This window comes from Melanostigma gelatinosum (assembly GCF_949748355.1).
Source record: "Melanostigma gelatinosum genome assembly, chromosome: 5".
In the NCBI taxonomy this organism is placed as follows: Eukaryota; Metazoa; Chordata; class Actinopteri; order Perciformes; family Zoarcidae; genus Melanostigma; species Melanostigma gelatinosum.
Genome location: NC_136638.1, coordinates 2217023 through 2238199, shown reverse-complemented (window position 1 = coordinate 2238199; position 21177 = coordinate 2217023). Strand labels below are relative to the sequence as shown.

The following is a 21177-nucleotide window of genomic DNA, read 5'->3' as shown; positions in this document are numbered from 1 at the left end:
GAGGTATTGGAGATGGATAGATAGCTAGATGGAGGTATTGGAGATGGATAGATAGATAGATGGAGGTATTGGAGATGGATAGATAGATAGATGGAGGTATTGGAGATGGATATAGATAGATGGAGGTATTGGAGATGGATAGATAGATAGATGGAGGTATTGGAGATGGATAGATAGATGGAGGTATTGGAGATGGATAGATAGATAGATGGAGGTATTGGAGATGGATATAGATAGATGGAGGTATTGGAGATGGATAGATAGATAGATAGATGGAGGTATTGGAGATGGATAGATAGATAGATAGATGGAGGTATTGGAGATGGATAGATAGATAGATGGAGGTATTGGAGATGGATAGATAGATGGAGGTATTGGAGATGGATAGATAGATAGATGGAGGTATTGGAGATAGATAGATAGATAGATGGAGGTATTGGAGATAGATAGATAGATAGATGGAGGTATTGGAGATAGATAGATAGATGGAGGTATTGGAGATAGATAGATAGATGGAGGTATTGGAGATAGATAGATAGATTTCCCCCCCCCCCCCCAAACGTATTCGGTTCGTCATGCGTACCGAACGGTTCAATACGAATACGCGTACCGTTACACCCCCAATCAAGAGACATTTTGATGAGTCTTTGCCCATCTCTGCGCATGAACAGGATGCAGAGATTTGGTATGAAGACGCTGGTGTTGATCTTCTCAACTAGAACTATTTAAAGTCAAAGCCAGCAGCCAGTCCAAGAGCTCCTATAGCTCCTCTGCTCTCAGACAACACAGCAGGAAAAACATTTGTCAAGTTTTACTGTCAAAAAGCTCGTCAGAAGCAGTAGATTTCTATCATCCGTTTATCTCGTCTACGACAAGGCGGCCACAAGGGGAAAATCCAACAATAAAGAGGACGAGTTATTTTTGCGTATTTTATTTTTCAATGTGAAATAGTCTTGTTCTTTCATTATAAACATATAAACACCACGGAAGCATATTGTCATCCATGACATCTGTACAGTCTATACACAAACAGAAGGCTGAACTCACCCTGTTCAGTCCATTCAACCTCCAAAAAGAATCCTCAGCTCCTTTGAGAGTGAACAGTCAGTTGATGAAGGTGGTCCTTGAACATGTGTGAGGAATACCTGATAGATGTGAACAGTCAGTGCTGCCCGCTGCTCTACAGTCCTTCAGGACACAGCTGTCCACAGGAAGAAACTATCCCTAGCTAACTCAACATAAACTCTGAAAATGAAGTTCATGCTACTTCCTTTAGACGAGAGGTTAAGGGAACTTAAGAACTTCAGCCCGAGCAGCATCACCACAGGTTCAACCCAGCAGTGTGATGACACACAGACCGGACAAGACACGACTCAGTGACGCACGACTTCTTAGTCACACCAACTACATTTCATCTCTTTTCTCTCGTCAGTTTCCAACTTTGGGTATTGCACAATAGATCGTTGGGTGAATAACTGTTCTTTGTTTGCAGTATTGTTCTAATTTCTCCACTATGACACATTTGTGTCAGATAGAATCAGCTGTGTGCTAGTGACACATACTGTACGAGTACATGTGTGACATCACTGACCCATCCCTCTTTGACCATCCCTGGAGGGAGCTGGGAATAAGAAATAAACCCACAACTCTGACAACATCAGAAGTCTAAAGAAAAAGCTCTAAATATTAACGTCAGGATTCTGCCTTTATTCTCATAATTCACCCCCCCCCTCAAAATTCAGACGCATTTCAGAACTCAAAAATCATATCTCCCACGGTGGCCATGGTGCATACCAGTTTCTATGTGCGTATATAATAATAATAATAATAATAATAATAATAATAATAATAATAAATGGACACAGGGCTTATTGATCTTATCAAAGCATTTTGTTGGGTCATTGGGAAAGATCACACCTGACCGTTCTGTCAACGCTGCATCGCCTGCTCCAACTACTGCCTCAACATGACCACGCCCTGCAGGCCATGTTATATCTGCACGGAAGTGTTGGGATCGGTCAGGCTGGAGCAGTGAGGACATGCGCTACACACACCAGCTGCCCTGGCAAGTCTTACAAAGAGGACTGAGACTTAGGATGAGAACCTAGCGCAGCAAAGTTAATCAGCAACTCGGCTCCACACGGACCGAACACCTCGCTCTCTTCTCCATCTAGTGCTGCTGGTCAAATGCAAAGCCATGACACACACTGTCCAACAACTCTCCTGCATGCTGGAGGAAACTTAAAACTGAACTAAAAAGCATATCTTCTTTGACATTTCTGTCTAAGGCCATTCCTGTCTGTGATTGGTCACAGGTGTGGTGCAGAGGTAGGCGGACTTTGGCGGACGCCGGGTGAAAGACCAGACAAAGAGCACAACCCTTCTCTGCATGGTAGACAAGCAGCTGTGCAGACGCTGGGGTTATGCCGTCAATACTGGCCAACGGGACGATGGTAGAGATAAACTCTTTGAATGCACGGTTCTAGGGCGCTCATACAGGCGTTAAGATTTTGCTCAAATATTAAGAAAATCACAGTCAGATATACGCTGTGAACCTCATCCAAACAGACTTGGCATCTCTAGGTCTCTCCTCCACAGCAGCGCCATCTGTTGTGTCTAGATGTAGTCATCATCCACAGGTTCTCCTGGGGTATCACAGTGATGGAGGAAGAGCACCACCACCCTCTGAAACACTCCTCTTTTGCTCTGTCGGCGCTCGGAGATCTCCTCCCCGATGGTCTCCATGCAGATGTCAGCTGACAGCTGGCCTTTACGCCTGGGTGCGTAGATGGTGGCTTTCACGTGACACAACAGAGAGAAAACAGTTCAAGTGCTTATAGAATCAGGGTGTGTCTGTTACAGGACAATGTATGAGGTGTAGCGAGTGTCCTCTGACTGCACTCACTGCTTTCATCGTCCTCAAAGTCGTAGCGAGCGTAGCTGTTGGGATCAGCTGCTCTCAGAGTCCTCAGCCAGGGGAAGTCTGTTATCATGCTGTAGGGAGCACCGTCCACCAGTCCTGAACAATGACATCATAGAAGACAGTCACCTTTCGGGGCTCTGAACACAGCCAGACATTCTCCTTCATCCTCTCCACAGGATGTTCAGTGTCTCTACACGATGCACTGTGGACAGAACACACTGCATCGTCTCAGTGACTTCATATTGTGTGAACACAGGACTTGGGCGACTGGATGAATAGATCAGCCATCCTAGATTGACATAGTACAGCTGCAATTCTTTGGGCGGCATTTGTCATGTTATTGTGCTGATTTAACAGCGTGCTCTGAAGAAGGAGAGCAGACACAGCCAGCAGCATATCCTCACATCTAACTGTGTGAAAGAAGAGATGCTGATTGTTGGAAAGACCAGCAAGGATGCTTTGGTGGGTTCCATTGTTTCCTAAAGATCTTTACCATACAGGAAGTGAAGCCGACTGCATTACTAACTTGGCGGAGCCTGATGAGGCTTCAGCAAGTCATTGGCTGCAAAGGATTTCCACCACATAGTAAGCATTGCACACCTTTCAAGCTTCCTCTAGCATGCGATACAAAGCAGCTTCCATCGTTGGCATTAGGTATTAACCCAGTGGCTGAGGTTCAGCACGTGGTGCAGTGTCCTGGTCCTTAAAGAGGCTCCACATGATCTAAACCTCTTCCTGGCTGCAAAGCAGGAACATCTTCTACGGGCATGTCTACCTGCAGGAGACAACTACACATCGTGGAGGTTTAATGAAGATGCAACGGTGTTACCCTCCAGTGTGTAGATGTCCCGGCCCCAGGGGTACGTGGGATACTTCTTCACATCCTCTTCTGTCCTGGTGGCCTCTGGGAAGAACTCGTACTTGATCAACTCTCTGAGAAACAAAGAGTTCAGTTTAACTTTGCAGTCATCAGACTGGCTGTGATACATTCTGAAGCAGATATTGAGAGGTGGTTGTCCAACAGGGGTCAACAGAGTCTGCTGGTCATTCTGTTCAGTCTGTCACGATGAACATGCAGGACGAGATGTGTTCAACCATAAGGGTGAAGGTCAGAGAGGGCTTGATCTGATGATCAGAGATATGACTCACTGGCTGATGTTGGCTATGGTGTCCATCCAGCTGCGAATGCGAACCTTGTTGCGTATGTTGGGAGGGTTGCTGAACTCGTGCACGATAGCGATGTGGTAGGGATAGGGCCCCTGGAAGAGCTGCCGCTCCAGCGCTACCGAGTCGATCTGAGGAGAGAGCAGTAGAACGGGGACTTTACCAACAGAAAACCTTCATGTTTACCAACTCATACGAGACAGAGCAACAACTAAGCTGAGCGATGGAGAGCGGCCACCCAGCCCGACTGTCTGCGTTGCATCCAGCTCTCTTAGTTAGGATTCTGATGACGTCACAGTTACCAACCTGGTGCATAGGGCGCATGTAGATGATGCGGTTCCTCTCAGGAGGCATCCTCAGGATCTGATCCAGGACCTGCTCCATGTCCAGCTTCTTACACTGAGCGTAATCAAAGCGGTTGACTATGGGTGCACTTTCCACCCGCAGCTGTTTCAACACTCGACATCTGGTGGCTACAGAGAGAGGGAGACCACAAGCAGACTGACTGTTAGTAGAACTCAACACAAGGCTTGATAGGGCTTCACACATTGAAGAGCAGCCATCAACATGTACTCTGCCCATGTTTAGCTCATTGACATGTTAAACTGCCGTTAGAGCGGTTAGCTCTTCATATCCCACATGGGCATCATTGCTGTTCGTGATCGTGGTTCTGTTGGAAGCTTCACTCTTCAGCTTCTCTTATGGCGATGAGTTAGTCAGTCAGTGTATCGTTGGATTTAAATTGTTGAACATTTGTTACGTTTTTGGTAAACCAATATCATCACTAGAACAACAAGAACGTTCACCGAGACCCACGCAGCTCAGGACCAGAGACACCGGAGCTCAGGACCAGAGACACCGCAGCTCAGGACCAGAGACACCGCAGCTCAGGACCAGAGACACCGCAGCTCAGGACCAGAGACACCGGCGCTCAGGACCAGAGACACCGCAGCTCAGGACCAGAGACACCGCAGCTCAGGACCAGAGACACCGCAGCTCAGGACCAGAGACACCGCAGCTCAGGACCAGAGACACCGGCGCTCAGGACCAGAGACACCGCAGCTCAGGACCAGAGACACCGGCGCTCAGGACCAGAGACACCGCAGCTCAGGACCAGAGACACCGGCGCTCAGGACCAGAGACACCGCAGCTCAGGACCAGAGACACCGCAGCTCAGGACCAGAGACACCGGCGCTCAGGACCAGAGACACCGGCGCTCAGGACCAGAGACACCGCAGCTCAGGACCAGAGACACCGCAGCTCAGGACCAGAGACACCGCAGCTCAGGACCAGAGACACCGCAGCTCAGGACCAGAGACACCGGCGCTCAGGACCAGAGACACCGGCGCTCAGGACCAGAGACACCGGCGCTCAGGACCAGAGACACCGGAGCTCAGGACCAGAGACACCGGAGCTCAGGACCAGAGACACCGCAGCTCAGGACCAGAGACACCGCAGCTCAGGACCAGAGACACCGCAGCTCAGGACCAGAGACACCGCAGCTCAGGACCAGAGACACCGGCGCTCAGGACCAGAGACACCGCAGCTCAGGACCAGAGACACCGCAGCTCAGGACCAGAGACACCGCAGCTCAGGACCAGAGACACCGCAGCTCAGGACCAGAGACACCGCAGCTCAGGACCAGAGACACCGCAGCTCAGTTTTTGAACATTGACAGAATGACACTAAAGAGGTCGTAGCCAGCACACAGGAACTCTGACAGACTTTCACAACAAGGTTCAGAATCGGACCATTAAAGTGGCACTCGACGTGTGTTGCTTTAACGCGTCATTAAGCGGTAGATGTTAATGACAATGCCCCCGTCAGCGGTCAGCCTCTGTGGTGCATGAAGCGCAGTAGTTGTGTGGGCTGCATTGAGGGAGACACCGGGTGCTGCTGACAGCAGAGCCGTGGACTGAGGATTTACAATAGCGTGTATTTGAATGCATTGCTGGTTTTTGCCCTGAAGAGGTTGCTGTAGTCGGCAGCGAGGAACACTTGGGAAGGCCAGGTTGAAGAGTTGTCGAGCCACTTTAGACGCAGCGCTGGATGAAAGGACTGCGTGGACACAGCATGTGAACGTGTGATGTACAGCTGGTGTTCTGTGGAGCAGGACTAGTCGTCTACATGTTGTTATGACTGACGTTCAAGGACCCGTTCAGACTCTTCTACTACCTCGCCAATTCAACATCTGTACTTTGGACAGTTTGTGATGAAACTTTAAAAAATAGTCATTTGTGGAAAATAATAATCAAAGTCAAAATGGAACCATTTCCTCCACGAGGCTTACGTTTAAGATTATTAGTGTCTTTCTAATGCAAAAACATCCACACGAGCCATCATATTCAGTAGTTACCATGAATGAACATCATCTTGGGGCAGTCTTTGAGGACCAGGTCAGTGATCCCACAGTTGGTCAGAGTGATGCCCACCAGGTTCTTACTCTTCAGAGACAACATCTGCATGAGCAAAAGCATCTCACCATGTCAGTTATACGGACAAAGGACACACAACACATGCATCCTGGCTCAACGGAGCTCACGCCACTTCTGTTGAGCAAAGGCATTAAACACAGCAGCCAATCACTGCTCGGATGCTCCTGCCTATGGGGCCTGAATGCATGTTAGTCGTGATGGGCAGGTGCAGCCTTGCATGGTAGCTCCTGTCATCAGTGGATGGGGTGAATGGGTGAATGGGTGAATGATGACATGGAGTGTTGAAGAGCTTTGAGTGATCGCTAGAAAAGAGAAATACAAGTAGAGTCCATGCACCATTGAGTCCATTGTTAAGACTGCTGACCTAAAGTCTCTCCCTCTCAGCCCCAACTGCAACCCTGTGGCTCCCCCAGGGGAGGGAAACTACTTTGAACATTAGTCCATCTGTGCCACAGGTTTCCTATGACAACTGCATGACAGACCATGTACAGTGCACATGCATGCAGAACATATTCACCCATCAGCCACCACCTTCTGAACAGTGATCAACAGCGAGGGTTAGACTGTCTCAGTGAAAACAAATGTCTCCAGGTGTGTGTGTGTGTGTGTGTGTGTGTGTACCTGCACGTGGTCGTCCTCAGTGACTGGGTCTGAGGTGCTGGTCGATTTGTCAGACATTCGTTTCCTCCTCACTGATACTCGAGGCCTGGCTCTGGACAGCTCTTAACAAAAACATCACCTTCAACATTAGACAGGGAAGCAGCGCTGTCTCACCAACAGCTGAGGCAACGGCCAACGCAGCAGAACCTGAGATCTCTAAAAAAGAAAGAGCCAACACATTCTTCTTCCTGGTCAAAAGCAGACACCTAAATTACCCACAAGGCAACTCAACTGCAGACAGCTCCGTGGTACATTCAGGTGTGTTATGCTGTTGCTGTAGCGGCTAATGTGGCCTCAAGCAGAGATGAGGAGCGAGCGGCAGCCGCTCTCCAGACCTAACGCTGACTCAACTCATCACTTGAGAGAGCTCCTCTGGACGCACTCACGGCTCTGCAGTCTACACCATGTTCATCCACACATGCAGAGCAGCTGGCCAACACCACAGTCACACCAACTGCTGGCTCCAGGTAGCACCAAATATGACTGGAAGGCAACACCACTCACATTTAATGTGCGTGCATGACGAGAATATATGTACGTACGCACGCACACGCACACATTTGTAGAGATATTTAAATGATTTAGGATATACACAGTGGTATTGTTTTAGCTGAACATCTATGAGATCCATGTCTCATTTGCATAACAGAGCATGGGCAAACCATGTCACAACGGGTCATGTGAACCACAGGACACAGATTTAAAAGTACGGTTGCATCATCTGCTTATGGAGTTATCCTCCAAAGACACATTCTACACCAAATAGGATTTTGCCACGTGTAAAGTTGCAGACCTGTGTATTTTGTACAGCTCGACATAGGACCGGTAACATCGCTGGGTAGAGCAGGCCCATGACTGACCTCTAGAGATGCACAGACACCGGGATCAGTCACATACAGACTCACAGCTGGACCGGATGTCGTGACAATGGGCAGATCTGGTATTGTCAATAATTCATTATATATCCATCTTTGTATGCATTGGTTACATTTGGTTGTCCGATGTTAGAGCCTGATGTTGCCTTACACATAAACAAATGACCCCAGTCTCTTCCACACAGTGAAGTCTACAGACACCAAACACTGGTACGGGCCGATCCCCAAAGCCCAGGTACCGCCATCTGTCCAGGCAAAGAGAAGTCCATGCATCCTCACTGACCTTCCTCTACAATGTGTTGATTTGATTCCGTTGATTTCCCAAAACATGAAACTGGATGTGTACCCCTTCACTTAACTCCTTTAACCATTCATGCTCACTGTTTATTGGAACCCCAGCTTTTGCACGAAAACTAAGGTTTCCCTCCCCAAGTGCTGGTTAGTGGACATTGACTAAATGTGTTGCGTGCCTGTTCTTACCTTCCTCAGATATCAGGGACACAGAGGACATGCGAGTGCAGGATCGGGTCAAAGGCCGTCTAGGAACAAAGTCCTGGTCTCTGGCCTGACCCTGCTGTGAATGGGAAGAGTTGGCAGAGGCTGATCCAGGAGGGGCAGGTTGTCTCTCTCCCTGTCCAGTCAGCTGTGCTGGCCTCCTCGAAGCATGGTTTACAGCAGCACCCCTGGGCTGCAGGCTGTCTGCACAGGCAGGACCGGAGCTCTGCCTCAGCCCAGTCTCTCTTGTGGACCTGTCCCCAGCCTGTGCACCAGAGGGGCCTTCTGTGCCGTCATTAGTCCTGCCGGTTCCTGTCGCTCTGTCAGTGGTTGTGGTTGCTCTGTGGCTGGTCCCCACCACCAGCCTCCCACATCCACCCACCGGCCTGGATGCGGCTGCTCCAGGTCCAACCCTGCCCACCGATCCAGTCACTGGGCTCACCCCAGTCCTTGCTGCTACCCCAGCGCCCCGTACCGGACCACTGTCGGCCCCAGGTCTCGCAGCAGTCTCCGCAGCCTCAGGGGCAAATCCTTTAACGCTAGTCCTCCTGCTGTGTTCAGCAGCAGCCTTCATGTCGGCCTTGATCTGTTCACTGGTCACCTGACAGCTCTTCTCACAGCTGCTTTCCAACACCCGAGTCTTTGTCTGTTCTACCGAGGCCGCCACAGTGTTGGCCCGCCTCAGAGGAGTCTTTCCTTTACCTGGAAACACACACACTGATGTTACTCTGGTGAGCTGAACCGAGCTCTTGTGCTTCTCATGGTCTACGTGTGTGTGTGTGTGTGTGTGTGTGTGTGTGTGTGAGAGCACACTATTGAACAAGAAAGGAGTGACGTTGTACTCGCACATAGGCCCTGTTGTGTTTCTGACCCCCCGTCTACAGTGCACCCACAACCCAATGAGACATGTTGTGAGTGGCTGCTGGATGCGTTCTGTGCTGGGTGGACACCTTCTGTACAGGAAGCTGGCTGCTGCAAACAGGAAGCTGGCATTAGCCTTGAAACCAGGCCTTCCTCTTCCTCACTGTCGGAGTCTGAGATGACCAGCGGGGGCTTCGGAACAGTGGCACCAGCTGGTCTGCACTGCTGGACCAAACCACTGGGACCTGGGGGGGGGGGGGGGGTGTATCAGCAGACAACAATAAATAAGGAGTGCTTATCAAATGGGGAGTAAGAGTGTAAGAGCAAACACATGTTTTGTCTTAACCTCTGCTTATTCTAAAAGGAAAGAGCAGCCCCTAACCTGCTCGCTCCTCATCAGGAGGTTGTGGTGGTCCAGCTGGACGACTGGGCCCTGGAGCCACATCAGCTCTCACCTCTCCTTCTGCTCCTTTCAGCTCTATCTGAGGCCCAGCCTCCATGCTGCCCATGCTCTCCTGCTCCAACATCACCTCCTCCTCCTCTTCCTCGTCATCCTCCATCCCGTTTACCTCCACTGGTGCTGTGAAAACAAACTTAAACTTTATTTTTTATCAAATCATGAAGCCTCTGCCTTTAACCCATCCTAAGCATTCGGAGGAAAGGGCTCATGTGATGGACCTAGAGCAGTGGTTCTCAACTGGTCCGGCTGCGGGACCCACCAGCACCCCTCAATGACAAGCCCCGAACCAAAGAAATAAAATATAAATATACACACACACACACACATATATATGTTAGTGCTCATTGTTTTGGCAAAGTTCAATCATGAATTATAAAGTACTGTATTGCATACTTTTATTTTAAAGTACTGCTATATGAACAAAAGGGCAATAACATTTGGTTCACGAGATGCAGGTAGCATGTTTCATACTTAATGTGAATATAATTCATACTTTGTTGGCATCTTATTCTGAAGAAACCGGATGTTGTCTCACGTTAATCTTTCCGCTAACTTTCAAAGTCCTTCGCTCGCTCCCGATCTGTGCGTTTACGGTGAATGTCAGCATATAGGTGCACTAACATGTAAGTGTCTGCTGAGTTGACCACGGAGATCTGAGTGTCTGCTGACTTTACCAGCGATGTCCAGTAGTCTCCAGGGAGAGCAGCGGAAGTCGCCTTTTCTCTACGGCAACCCTGAAGGGACATCATATCTCTAATACAAAACCATAAACAAGAGACAGTCTGACTATAGGATGTTTGCTGGCTTTGATCCCACTGTTCTTGTCATCCTCTTGTTATGTATATGTAGTCTCTTGTCTTTCAGTTAAAAAAAGAAAAATTATAATAAATTTTAAAAATGCATTAACGCGCGACAGAATAATTGTCGGCGTTTATTAATGAACGCGTTAACAACTTGCCCAGCACTAATATATAATTTGGGTATATCTATATTCAAGACGTCTAGTAGTAACGTCTGTGCAGTAAACAACTGACAAATCAAATAAAGAAAGCACACATCAATTATATTTTAACAAATATTATTCTCATTTTTCAATTTTAACTGGATGGATTATAAATACATAGAAATACATGAATAAATGTTCTTCTCATTTCAAGTAAAATAACAGCTGGATTAAAAAATAAATTACGTAACGAAATTCAATTTTGAAAAATTCTTTTCACAGAATTGCCCTGCAGCTTTAAACTCAGTTCATTCAGGGTGAAGTGAAAAATCCATCATATTATATTTTTCTCATCTTAAGAGAAATTATTGAATAATTCACCTCGATGAGTCTGTGCAGTCAGAGTCTCATGACTCTGGTCTCTCTGGACATTTCTCTCTTTTGGAAATCATCCTATGATTTGACTTTCACATCTCACACTCAACAGTCCTGCTCTGCTCTCTGTGTCCTCGTCTCTCCCCGTGTGTCACGGTGTGTGTACATCTCACTGAGTCAGGAAACTTGTCAGAATACCCATATTTGATTGGCTGAGCTGCATCACGTGATGTGATTCACAACGCATTGGTCGGTGCGTTTCCTGCACCGCTGAACAAGTGCCGTAAATGCTGGAATAATTCCGCTGCATAAATCACTGGCCTAGAGAGCAACTTGGGGTTCACGTTTCCCAGACAGGATTCAGGTGTGCTTCTTTTTGCAAAGCTACAATATTTCCCCTGGCTATGTTTCTATGGACAACGTGACAAATGAATGGTTGGAAATACTTTAGAAGCCAAGATCATGACGCCGACTGCTGCTGCTCCACTGACTAAGAACGCAGATGGGACTTGCCGTTGTTCTGCTGCTGTCTTTGGTTGTTGATGTTGTTGTTGACGACGACGACAGGTGGAGGAGCGGGAGGCAGGTTGGCCTCGTTGTTGTTGTGGTGATGACGGTTGTTGTTGTCGTCATTGTTGGAGTTTTGGTTGCTGACCAGTGCCGAGGACACGCCAATACCAGTTCCTGCACTCAGGCCCACCCTGGCACAGCCCTGTCACACACATGATATGCAGAACATGCATCAGCACAGATCCAAACTCTATTACATCAGCCACATGTTGCCCACCCACGTCCTCTGCTGCTGTTTTTAAGTAGAACATTCAGTGGCTCTGCTAATGACATCAACTCAGTGAAATAGTTCTGCTGACACTAAGTGGGCACTAAGTGGGCAAAGTTTATGAGCTGAAGAGCGAGCAAGCGTTTCAATCATCCAGGGAACCTGGATTCTGGAGTTTAGTTGGATGACTGTAGAGGAAGTGGGCCAAACGCCAGATTCAACTTTTCCTTGAAGCAAAATGCGGTCAGCACATGCGAGATCAACACAAGAGATGGTTGACGTTGCAGTGAGTGTCTGAATACCTTGGGGGGTTCTCTAAACATCTGGTCCAGACAGATGAACTCCAGACTGGGCAGTAGCTCTATGAACTGGGAGAAGGATTCCAGTTTGATTGCATGACAGCGAACCAGAGTGAGATCAACGAGGCGACTCCACCTGGACTGATCTGAGGCCAGAAACAAGCAGGCAGAACATGAGCAGCCGCTCATCAAGCACCCTTATTATTATTATTATTATGTAGAGGAAGTGACACATGGACGTTGATGTTCAGGCCACGTGTGGCAGAAGCTAGGCTTGTGATGGCCAGTGTGTTCTACCTGTGATCCAGTGGTGAGGGTTATGCAGGTGAGGACAGTTGTAGATGAGCAGGTATTTAATGTTAGCGAACACCTCGTTCACCACCTTTATCCCGATATCTGTGATGATGCCGGGGTTCTCAATGACATCAGCCAGTCCGTACTTCACCAGCTCCGAATGACTCAGCTTACCTGCATTTATCAAACACAAGGCCGGACATTGTTTTGAACACACCTGTAAACCAAAGTGAGACTGAGAGCAAAACCAGCCACGGGCCGGTGCCAGAAGAGTGGGTCAAGTACAGGAGGATTGCTAGTGAACCATATGCCCGGTGTCCTCTGAGCCCGGGGCACATATTCACAGAAGGAACTAACATTGCAGCAGGAACTCATCCACGTATCCCAGATGAAGGGTCTCAAACTGAGGGAACTCTAGTTCAGCCATTTTGAGAGCTGAGAAGACTCCATCTTTAGTGAGTGAAGGCTGGATGCGCAGCTCGTGGAGCCTGTTAAACACACAGACATCATGAAGTAAGTAGCCGTGCTGGTCCTGCTAGGCTGACTACATCTCCTGCTGTCAAGAACACCTGGCTGAACGCCGAGCTTTCTATCGTGAATGTTGCAAGATAATGCTGTGGTAAGTATTCGGACAATACTGCCCATGAGGCCTCAACACGCTCACATGCTGCAAGCAGCACTGACTTACTACAGGTTTACTCTGCACTCTGCTCAGTGACTGAACTGTGACTCCAACATTTGCCCACAAGATGAGCCCTTTGCATTTTGCTTTAAACATGGCCCCTCAGTTACTTTCAGGAATTGATGACTGGCTATGCACCTGCGAGCAGCGGTGATGATGAGGTAGCCCAAGTCCACTTCCAGAGCGTTCTTACAGGCTCCAAACACAATGGTGTGGAGGTTGCGAAATCCTCCTGGGGGTACACAGACGCAGCATCACAAAGAGCAAACACTTGATCAAAGGAGCGGCTCGAGAGGTGGAAATATGAAATCACAACTGGCATGTAGCGATGCACTGATCAGAAATACGGCTTTTTGCCGGTCAAGTTCACTGGAGGTCAACCGATAGCTTTTAAACAGGCTGATATTATGATTGATTGGATCGGGAGGTGAATAATGGGCCGATACCACGAGCTGAAGCCGAGAGCAGTCACAGCAGTATCTGAGGAAAATCACCGACGATGGAAATATGCAATCGGGTTGTTTTGAAAAAACCTGATTGCATATTTTCATCGATGCTGCTCAGCAGTGAAACGTAATGTCACACCATGGTCGTTAAACTTTGGAATTCATCTGCGGTTCACATGCGTGCAAACCACAGGGCGGGGGGTTACATGACTAACGGGACAGGACAAAGGCCTCATCTGCTCACCTGACCTCCAGCTGTCCTCCACCACGTGTTGGATCAGCCCCCCCAGGAAGGGAACTCTCACCAACTCCAGCTGCTCCAGGTTCCGGGCTGATGCTAACCCAGTAACCAGGGGAACATATTTCAGGGAGTTGGTTGGTCCTGCACAGTTGCGCATGACAAAGGTTCTCAGGCTCACACACAGAAAGTCCTTAAACGGCTGTGGTTTGGTGAGACGGACCCATTTCAGATAGAGGTGGCGAAGCATGGACACACAGGGGATCTCTGGGACATTCACACCTGTGAGGAACAATCACCATGTCATCTTCACCAATACAGCTGTGCAGGTCTATGAGTAGTGACACAGCAAGGCCCCGCAACAGGACCACTCGTCACCATGCACCAAGAGGAGGAAGCTGCTTCACATGCGGTGCTGAGGATGGGTATCTGTTGAGGTGCTACTCACCCACGAGATGCAGCGTCTGGATCTTTGCCGTTATGGGGATGGTGAGTTTGTTCTCAGCAGGAATGGGAAACGCTCCATTGCGGTTACGGAACTTCCCCAGTATATGAACCTGGGGCATGTAGTTCCATACGGCCTCCACCAGCTCCAGATGGGACGTCTCCACCCCCTGAAATGGGCTCAGATAAGGTCATGTGATCATAATTCATGCTCCACTTACTAGCTTTTTCCCCTCAGCCGTATCTTGCAGTTTTCATAAGTAGATAGTGTGTGTTAAGCTGGAATGGCCATCGTTGAATCCAATTTTGAAAATAAATGTCAGGATATGAGAAGTGACGGTTCATTTGAAAGGCACCCTGTTCTGGTTGTGAGTGATGGAATCACTGCTCTCTGGCAGGAGGCTGCGGTCCATCAGCAGCAACATCTCAAACCACACAATGACTGCTGCTGTCCTCATCCACAGGAAGACAGCTCTTCAAAGGAAACATGCATTTCTACTTCATTTGATGTTTCATGACTTTTGCATTGTGTGTATTGTTTTGCACCAAATCACCCAGAGGAACCTCTTGTATGTGCAAACCTACTTGGCAGTAAAAGTGATTGTGAACCTCCTTATGTTGTTCACAAGTTGGATAGCTCAATAAGAAGTCACCGACTGAATGGAAGAGCAAACTCAAGAGGAGCTACAGTGCATCCGTGACTACAGGAAGCTCTCCACTCCGCCCGACTCACTGCAGGCTGGAGAACCATCACAAGCCTGCGGCTCAAGGACCGAGCTGTTAGATGCCACAGGAAACCAAGAGTACGCAGCTTTGTAATCAAGAAACAGGAGGAACCAATCGGTGGTACGGCTGTTCGTTGGGTTGAAAGCGGTGATGTAGACGTGCACCTTGCTGCAGTAGGATATCGCTCTCACACAACTCACTGACCAGTATGTTGGGACAGGCTTGCAGTGCCTCCAGGACTCCGGGTATACTGAAGGCCTCGTAGCCTCGGACTCGCCTCCTCTCCAGGTATCGAGGGTGGAGGCCGTATAGCTGCTCCAGATCTGGCATCTTCTTCAAAAGGAGCAGAAAGCTGCCGTCTGTGAAGCCTAACACAGAAAACAGTCTATAAAAATGAATGTATTCCCCAAATTTCTGTACCCGTTAAAACTGTCCAGCCACTCTGCTAACCCGATTGTCCTTGCTACTCTTACAACTTGGATTCAATTTCGTCTTCACTTTAAATTTCTAACAGCTTCTGCTCAGGGTCCGATCCGTAATAATCATCTATTCCCACCATCTGTAGTGGACAGAACCTTCTCGCAGTGGGGAAAAGTGGACTGAAGTGTTTCAGGGATCTTTTTGACGGTGACCACTTCTCTAGCTTCGACTCTCTTTGTCAGAGATGTGGCCTGGACCGTTCAAATCTCTTCAGATACTTTCAGGCCCGTCACTTTGTAGTGAAACACTTTCCGTCACCCTGATCTCCCGTGCAAAACACTTTGGGAAAGCCTGCTGGACACACATTCAACTCAGAAGGGACTGATCTCTAAAGTTTACAACCAGATCATAACTGCAATAGATACCGCTTCTGTAATCAAAACCAAATGGGAAAGTGAGATGAACCTGACAGAGAATTGGTGGGCGGATGCACTGAACAGGGTGAACACATCTACGTCTTGTGCCAGACTTGGTCTCCTTCAGTTTAAAGTGGTCCATAGATGCACTTTAGTAACAGCAGACTAGCTGAAATATTGCCAGGTCACGACCCAGGATGTAACCGTTGTGATCATCCTCAAGCAGGTTTACTACACATGTTTTGGGCGTGTCCTAAACTTGAACACTTCTGGTGCTATGTTTTTGATATTTTAACTGTAGTTTTAGGGATCAAGGTACAACCGTGCCCTCTTCTGGCAGTCTTTGGAATCCCAGCCAAATCCATCACATACAGTACTTAAGAGAAGGACATTATTGCCTTCACCGCTCTTCTGGCGCGTCGCAGAATACTTCTTGCTTGGAAATCTCCAAGTTCACCATCTCAGCCTGCCTGGCTTAAGGATGTGATGTTTTTTTTAAGTCTTGAAAAAATTAAATATGCACTTAGAGGATGTAATGACAATTTCACTAAGAAATGGCAACCTTTCATTTCATATTTTCAGATTCTATTAGTGCTGCCTACCGAATGAGATACGTCTGGTTATTTGTACTGATTTATCTGGTCCTCTGTCCTTCTGGCCTCTGTCCTTCCCTTATCTGTCTGATTAATTGCAATTTAACCTAACTGCTGAACTATAGTTTTACAACACTGTACTACATAAACTAATGTGAAGGCCTTGCCTGTGGGTGGGTGTTCTGATTTAAGTAGCTCTTTGTTTTGTTTGTTTTCTGTTTTTCTTTCTTGTTATTTTCTCCTTTACTACTGTAAACTGAGTAACACGTGCACAAAAAATGAAAATACTTGCTCTTTGATTTTTATGTCATATGGTGCATTATCATCAATAAGATAGATAGATAGATAGATAGATGGATAGATGGATAGATGGATAGATAAATAAAAGAAAAAAAAGAATCAAAAACACCTCTGAAATAAGCTGCCAATGTACACAAGTAGTAAACAGTCCTCAGCACGACACAGTCACCCCCTGCTCTACGACACCAACTCATCCTCGCCATCTGACCCCCGACCTCTGCAGCTGGTCCAGAGAGCTGCTCCACAGCCAGTGGTCAACCTCCCCACAGCCCCTTCCACACATATACACTGCAACCCTGAACCTATGGAGCCATCACGCACAGGAGCTGCATGTGAGAACACATGTCCGCATCACCTGGACCTCACACCAAACACACTTCACCCTGTGGAGGGAATAGAGCCGGCACACGTACACAACTATGTGTTTCTGTAAAATACTCGGTTACAAGTAAACGTCCTGCATTCAAATGAATACTGAAGTAAAAGGAGTACGAGTATCAAAAGATACTTAAAGTAAGCCTGTACTCATGATGTCTGAGTATTCTTGGTGGTAGGCCTCCATCACTGGATGATGTCATTGATGGACTGTGTTCTCTTTGTACTCTGGATTATTCTCAGCTCTCAGCCACTGCTTACAACGCTCTGATTATAACTCACTCCACAACCATGGAGTCCACACTCTGCCTCCTGAAACACGCTTACATGCTGCGTGCCAGCCCAATAACAGGCTGTCTGCAGCCAAGCCACTCCTCCTCCGGGGTCACACGTAGAGCCCACAGGTTACCACAGCAGTCTCTGGTCATGGACCACCGACTTCACCATTACTTGCACTTTTCTACGGCATTGACCGTCTAGTTTCATGAAAAGATCATCTTCCCAGCAGACGAGTTGATTCATATTAAATATCTGTAAAGTAGCCCAACTTGTGACTAATTCCTTTAAACCAATAAAGAGAGGTGAAAAGTACAATATTGGCCTCTGAGATGTAGTGGACTAGTCCGATCAACTTACATGAAATGGAAATAACCAAGTGAAGTACAAGTACCTCAAAATTGTACTAGAGTTACAAATGTCTGTGCCGATAAAAATAAGCCAACAAACAACAGAATGACTTCTGCTCATGCAACAAACGCATTTCCTCTGACTTCAACCTCATAATTCTGTTCAAACCGTCACAACAATATGGACTTTAAGCGACTGATCTCGTGCTGGGGACAGAACATTGGTCTGGTGATGGAGAAGAGACATCCTCTCAGAGTGAGAGTGGTTTAAAGGCTGCAGTACAGTGAGGCGACGGTACTTTAATCTACCAAACTGTTCTAGCAGCTCTATTATTACCCACACAGTCATTACATCCACATCACTGATGACTATCTACCAAAGATCACAAGTATTGAGCTTTGATTGTCTCCATATGGCCGAGCCTACATTAACCCATCTGCTCTCACAGCACTCTGGCAAGACCATGATGCTCTTCTGCCTCTGGACCCTGTGACCTCATCACAGTGAAAGCTCTTCTCTGCTCTGGTCCTATGGACTTGCATTCATACAGAGCCTTTCTAGTCTTCAGACCACTCAAAGTGAGGCACACAACATGTCAACCCCATCCATGCATGTCAGACGCTGCCATGCAAGGTGCCAACCTGCCCGTCAGGATCTAAACTAATCATTCACACACCGATGCCCAGCCTTAGGGAGCTATTTGGGCTTCACTTTCTTGCCCAAGGACACTTCGAGCCGGACTGGAGGAGCCAGAGATCAAACTACCGATCAGCAGATGACCAGCTCTACCTCTAATCCCCTCTGAAGTCAGGAGAGCAGAGTCCCTGCCCGTCTGTCACCACAGGCTGAAAAGCACCTTTTTAGACTGCACCTCCACCAGAATACGGAACATGCGTGTTTGCACGGGACGCCCTGGTTCTGCCCTTACCTGAAGGCATATACTCCCACCAGCGACCAGCACATAGATCCACGACCTTGACCACTCGCAGGTACAGAGTCACAGCTTCCCGAAGCTTTCTGGACAGACACTCCATACACATGATGTCCTTCATGGGAAGGTACCTACAAAACAAAACACGGTTCAAACTGTCAGACGCTCTCGCACCGTAGGGTCAACGTCTCTCTTATTTCTGTAAAGTCAACAGGTAGGTTTGGACCATATGACGAGACATACCCTGAGATGACACATAGGTCAGCTGTCAGAGATTAGACAGCGCTGTTAATGCTTTCATAGCTGTCCCTCTCTGGGTTCACCAGACTACTGTGGCAGCGTTGCAAATCAATAAGCAGGACAGCTGTAAGGCACTGCTGCATTCTTAGAGGATTTTTGCATCAATGTGATGAAGTACCTTGACTTCTCAGGTATATTAAACAATTATATTCAATGAAGGGAACATTATAACTGATATCCTTATTTGTTCCACCCATGGTGCTGACATGCTACTCATGGGGATGTTCATGCAGGTTGAATGACAATAAAAACACATGCATGCTGTAGAACCTCACCCGGCCCGAGGGTCAAAGGTAAAGTATGACGTGGAGGGCAGTGTACCTGAATATGTGACAGAGGACTTCATGGGACAGCTCATTGATGTAGTCTTTGGGCTCACTGGGTCTCAGGACCAGCTCCCCTCCACAGCTGCCCACTACAGCCTGGAGTTTAGACGCCTTCTTCCTCGGACCCATCACGTGTGTGTCACTGCCCAGGCTTAACACACTCCTCCCTCCTGCAGGAGGCTCTATTTCCCAAGCATGAACCTTAATTCTGGACTCAACATCACAGAGGAAGACAGGTTAATGGGAGAGGGGAGGGGACACAGAGACAGCTTGGCATTGGCCTTATTTCATCATGCTCATCGCTCCTCAGGTGACCTGGACGTTGATCTGGTCTGCCATCATGAAAGATGTCGCAACTATTTATTCCTGCCGGGAAGAGGCAGACGCACTCCATATTGGATACCTTTCTTACCCATATTTGAATTATCTGTTGAAAGAATCTCAACATTTGATGCTCAAAATCCACGTGGGTTGGGTAGAACTATACATTTTTAAATGAGATATATTTATTACATACATCATTTCTACTTACCCTCAAACATTTAAGTCACGAAATAAGTTTGGCACTCATCATAACCTGGATCATTAAATTCATTTGCGAACAGAATATCAATAAACGCCAACGCAAATATTGAATACATGAAGAACACCTCGTCAGTCGCCTGACACTGAACTTTGTTGACCAGCTACTCGGGAACTTGACGTACTTCACATCGAGGAAGACTTCTGTTTGTGTCATAATAACATTAAACACGAAGGGATTTGAGAAGCTACGGACGAACGTGTGTGTGTGTGTTCATACATAGAGTCTATGTCACATGTCTAATGGTTCCTCGTCGGTCAGTAAAGACACATTACAGACTGGACGCTCCGTGAATGCACGTAACGTCAGCAGGCGTCTCTGTCGAACGCTTCAGCAGTTGCACATGTCAACGAGAGTTTGGTGAACACGCTTAGCACGCTAGCACGAGCTACTTGGTGGAAGTTCTAAGCCTTCGGTGGTCACTCACGTAACTTTCCAGATGCTTCCTTTCGAGGCTACGGTGTGTCGGGGAAAAGGAAACCAGCTCCCAACGCCGGTGCTAAGGTAACGCTGTGTAGTAAACGCATGTCACTTCCGCTTGGAAGCTTTCAGCAAAACCACAAAAAACATAAACATTATATGTGTGGTTGTTAGCCAACTGACGAGCAGCAGTACATCTGTTCACAAACAAGTGACCGTTACACGTTTACTTACAATGTGAGAACTACTTTAAAACAGAAGAAGCGCCGTTCGTCCACACCTGTCACACACGTTCCACGTTTTCATGCTGTAAAGTTGAACCTGGTCTTTGTCAAAGCTAGCTTACTTGTTAGCATAGCTGCAGCGAACAGTCCATACAGAGACAAAACCACTAAACTAAGCAATGCAGCAAGCACGCTGACTAAAGCGGCATGGCTTCCAACAAGGCCTTTAGCAGTGGCGCTAACCTACCGGCATGTTTGCATCAAAGCCGCTGTGTTGTCGCTCTTCAGCCATCCTGTGACTACAGCAGATTTGCTAAAGACTTCTTCTTCTTCTTTAAATTTGATTGGCGGGTCGCAACCAACTTGTATAGGTGCATAGCGCCACCTACTGTACCGGAGTGTGCAGTTTCAGGGTAACCTTTTCTTCACTGTTTCCAACTAAATCCTGCGGTCTAATCCCGTTTCTTTAAGAAATCGCAACAGTGCTCTGCAGCACTCCCGCCATTCTCCGTCCACTGCCAGAACTCCCTCCAAACTCCACTTCCGTCCCAACTGACATATTTT

At 47.7% G+C, this 21177-nt stretch overlaps 1 protein-coding gene across 1 annotated transcript; it reads right to left on the bottom strand.

Moving 5' to 3' along the window:
• Positions 1–934: 934 nt before the first annotated feature.
• On the bottom strand, positions 935–20928 carry fbxo38 (F-box protein 38). The gene is made up of 21 exons (XM_079269276.1): positions 20861–20928; positions 19382–19594; positions 18758–18891; positions 15303–15466; positions 14377–14542; positions 13935–14210; positions 13383–13476; positions 12920–13050; positions 12566–12736; positions 12272–12414; positions 11705–11903; positions 9796–9993; positions 9503–9658; positions 8538–9254; positions 7144–7244; positions 6444–6546; positions 4394–4560; positions 4073–4218; positions 3753–3856; positions 2906–3019; positions 935–2795 (listed from the first exon to the last, which is right to left on the bottom strand). The coding sequence occupies exons 1-21, from the start codon at positions 20872–20874 to the stop codon at positions 2617–2619; spliced, it is 3690 nt and encodes a 1229-aa protein (XP_079125402.1). The 5' UTR covers positions 20875–20928; the 3' UTR covers positions 935–2616.
• Positions 20929–21177: the final 249 nt, after the last annotated feature.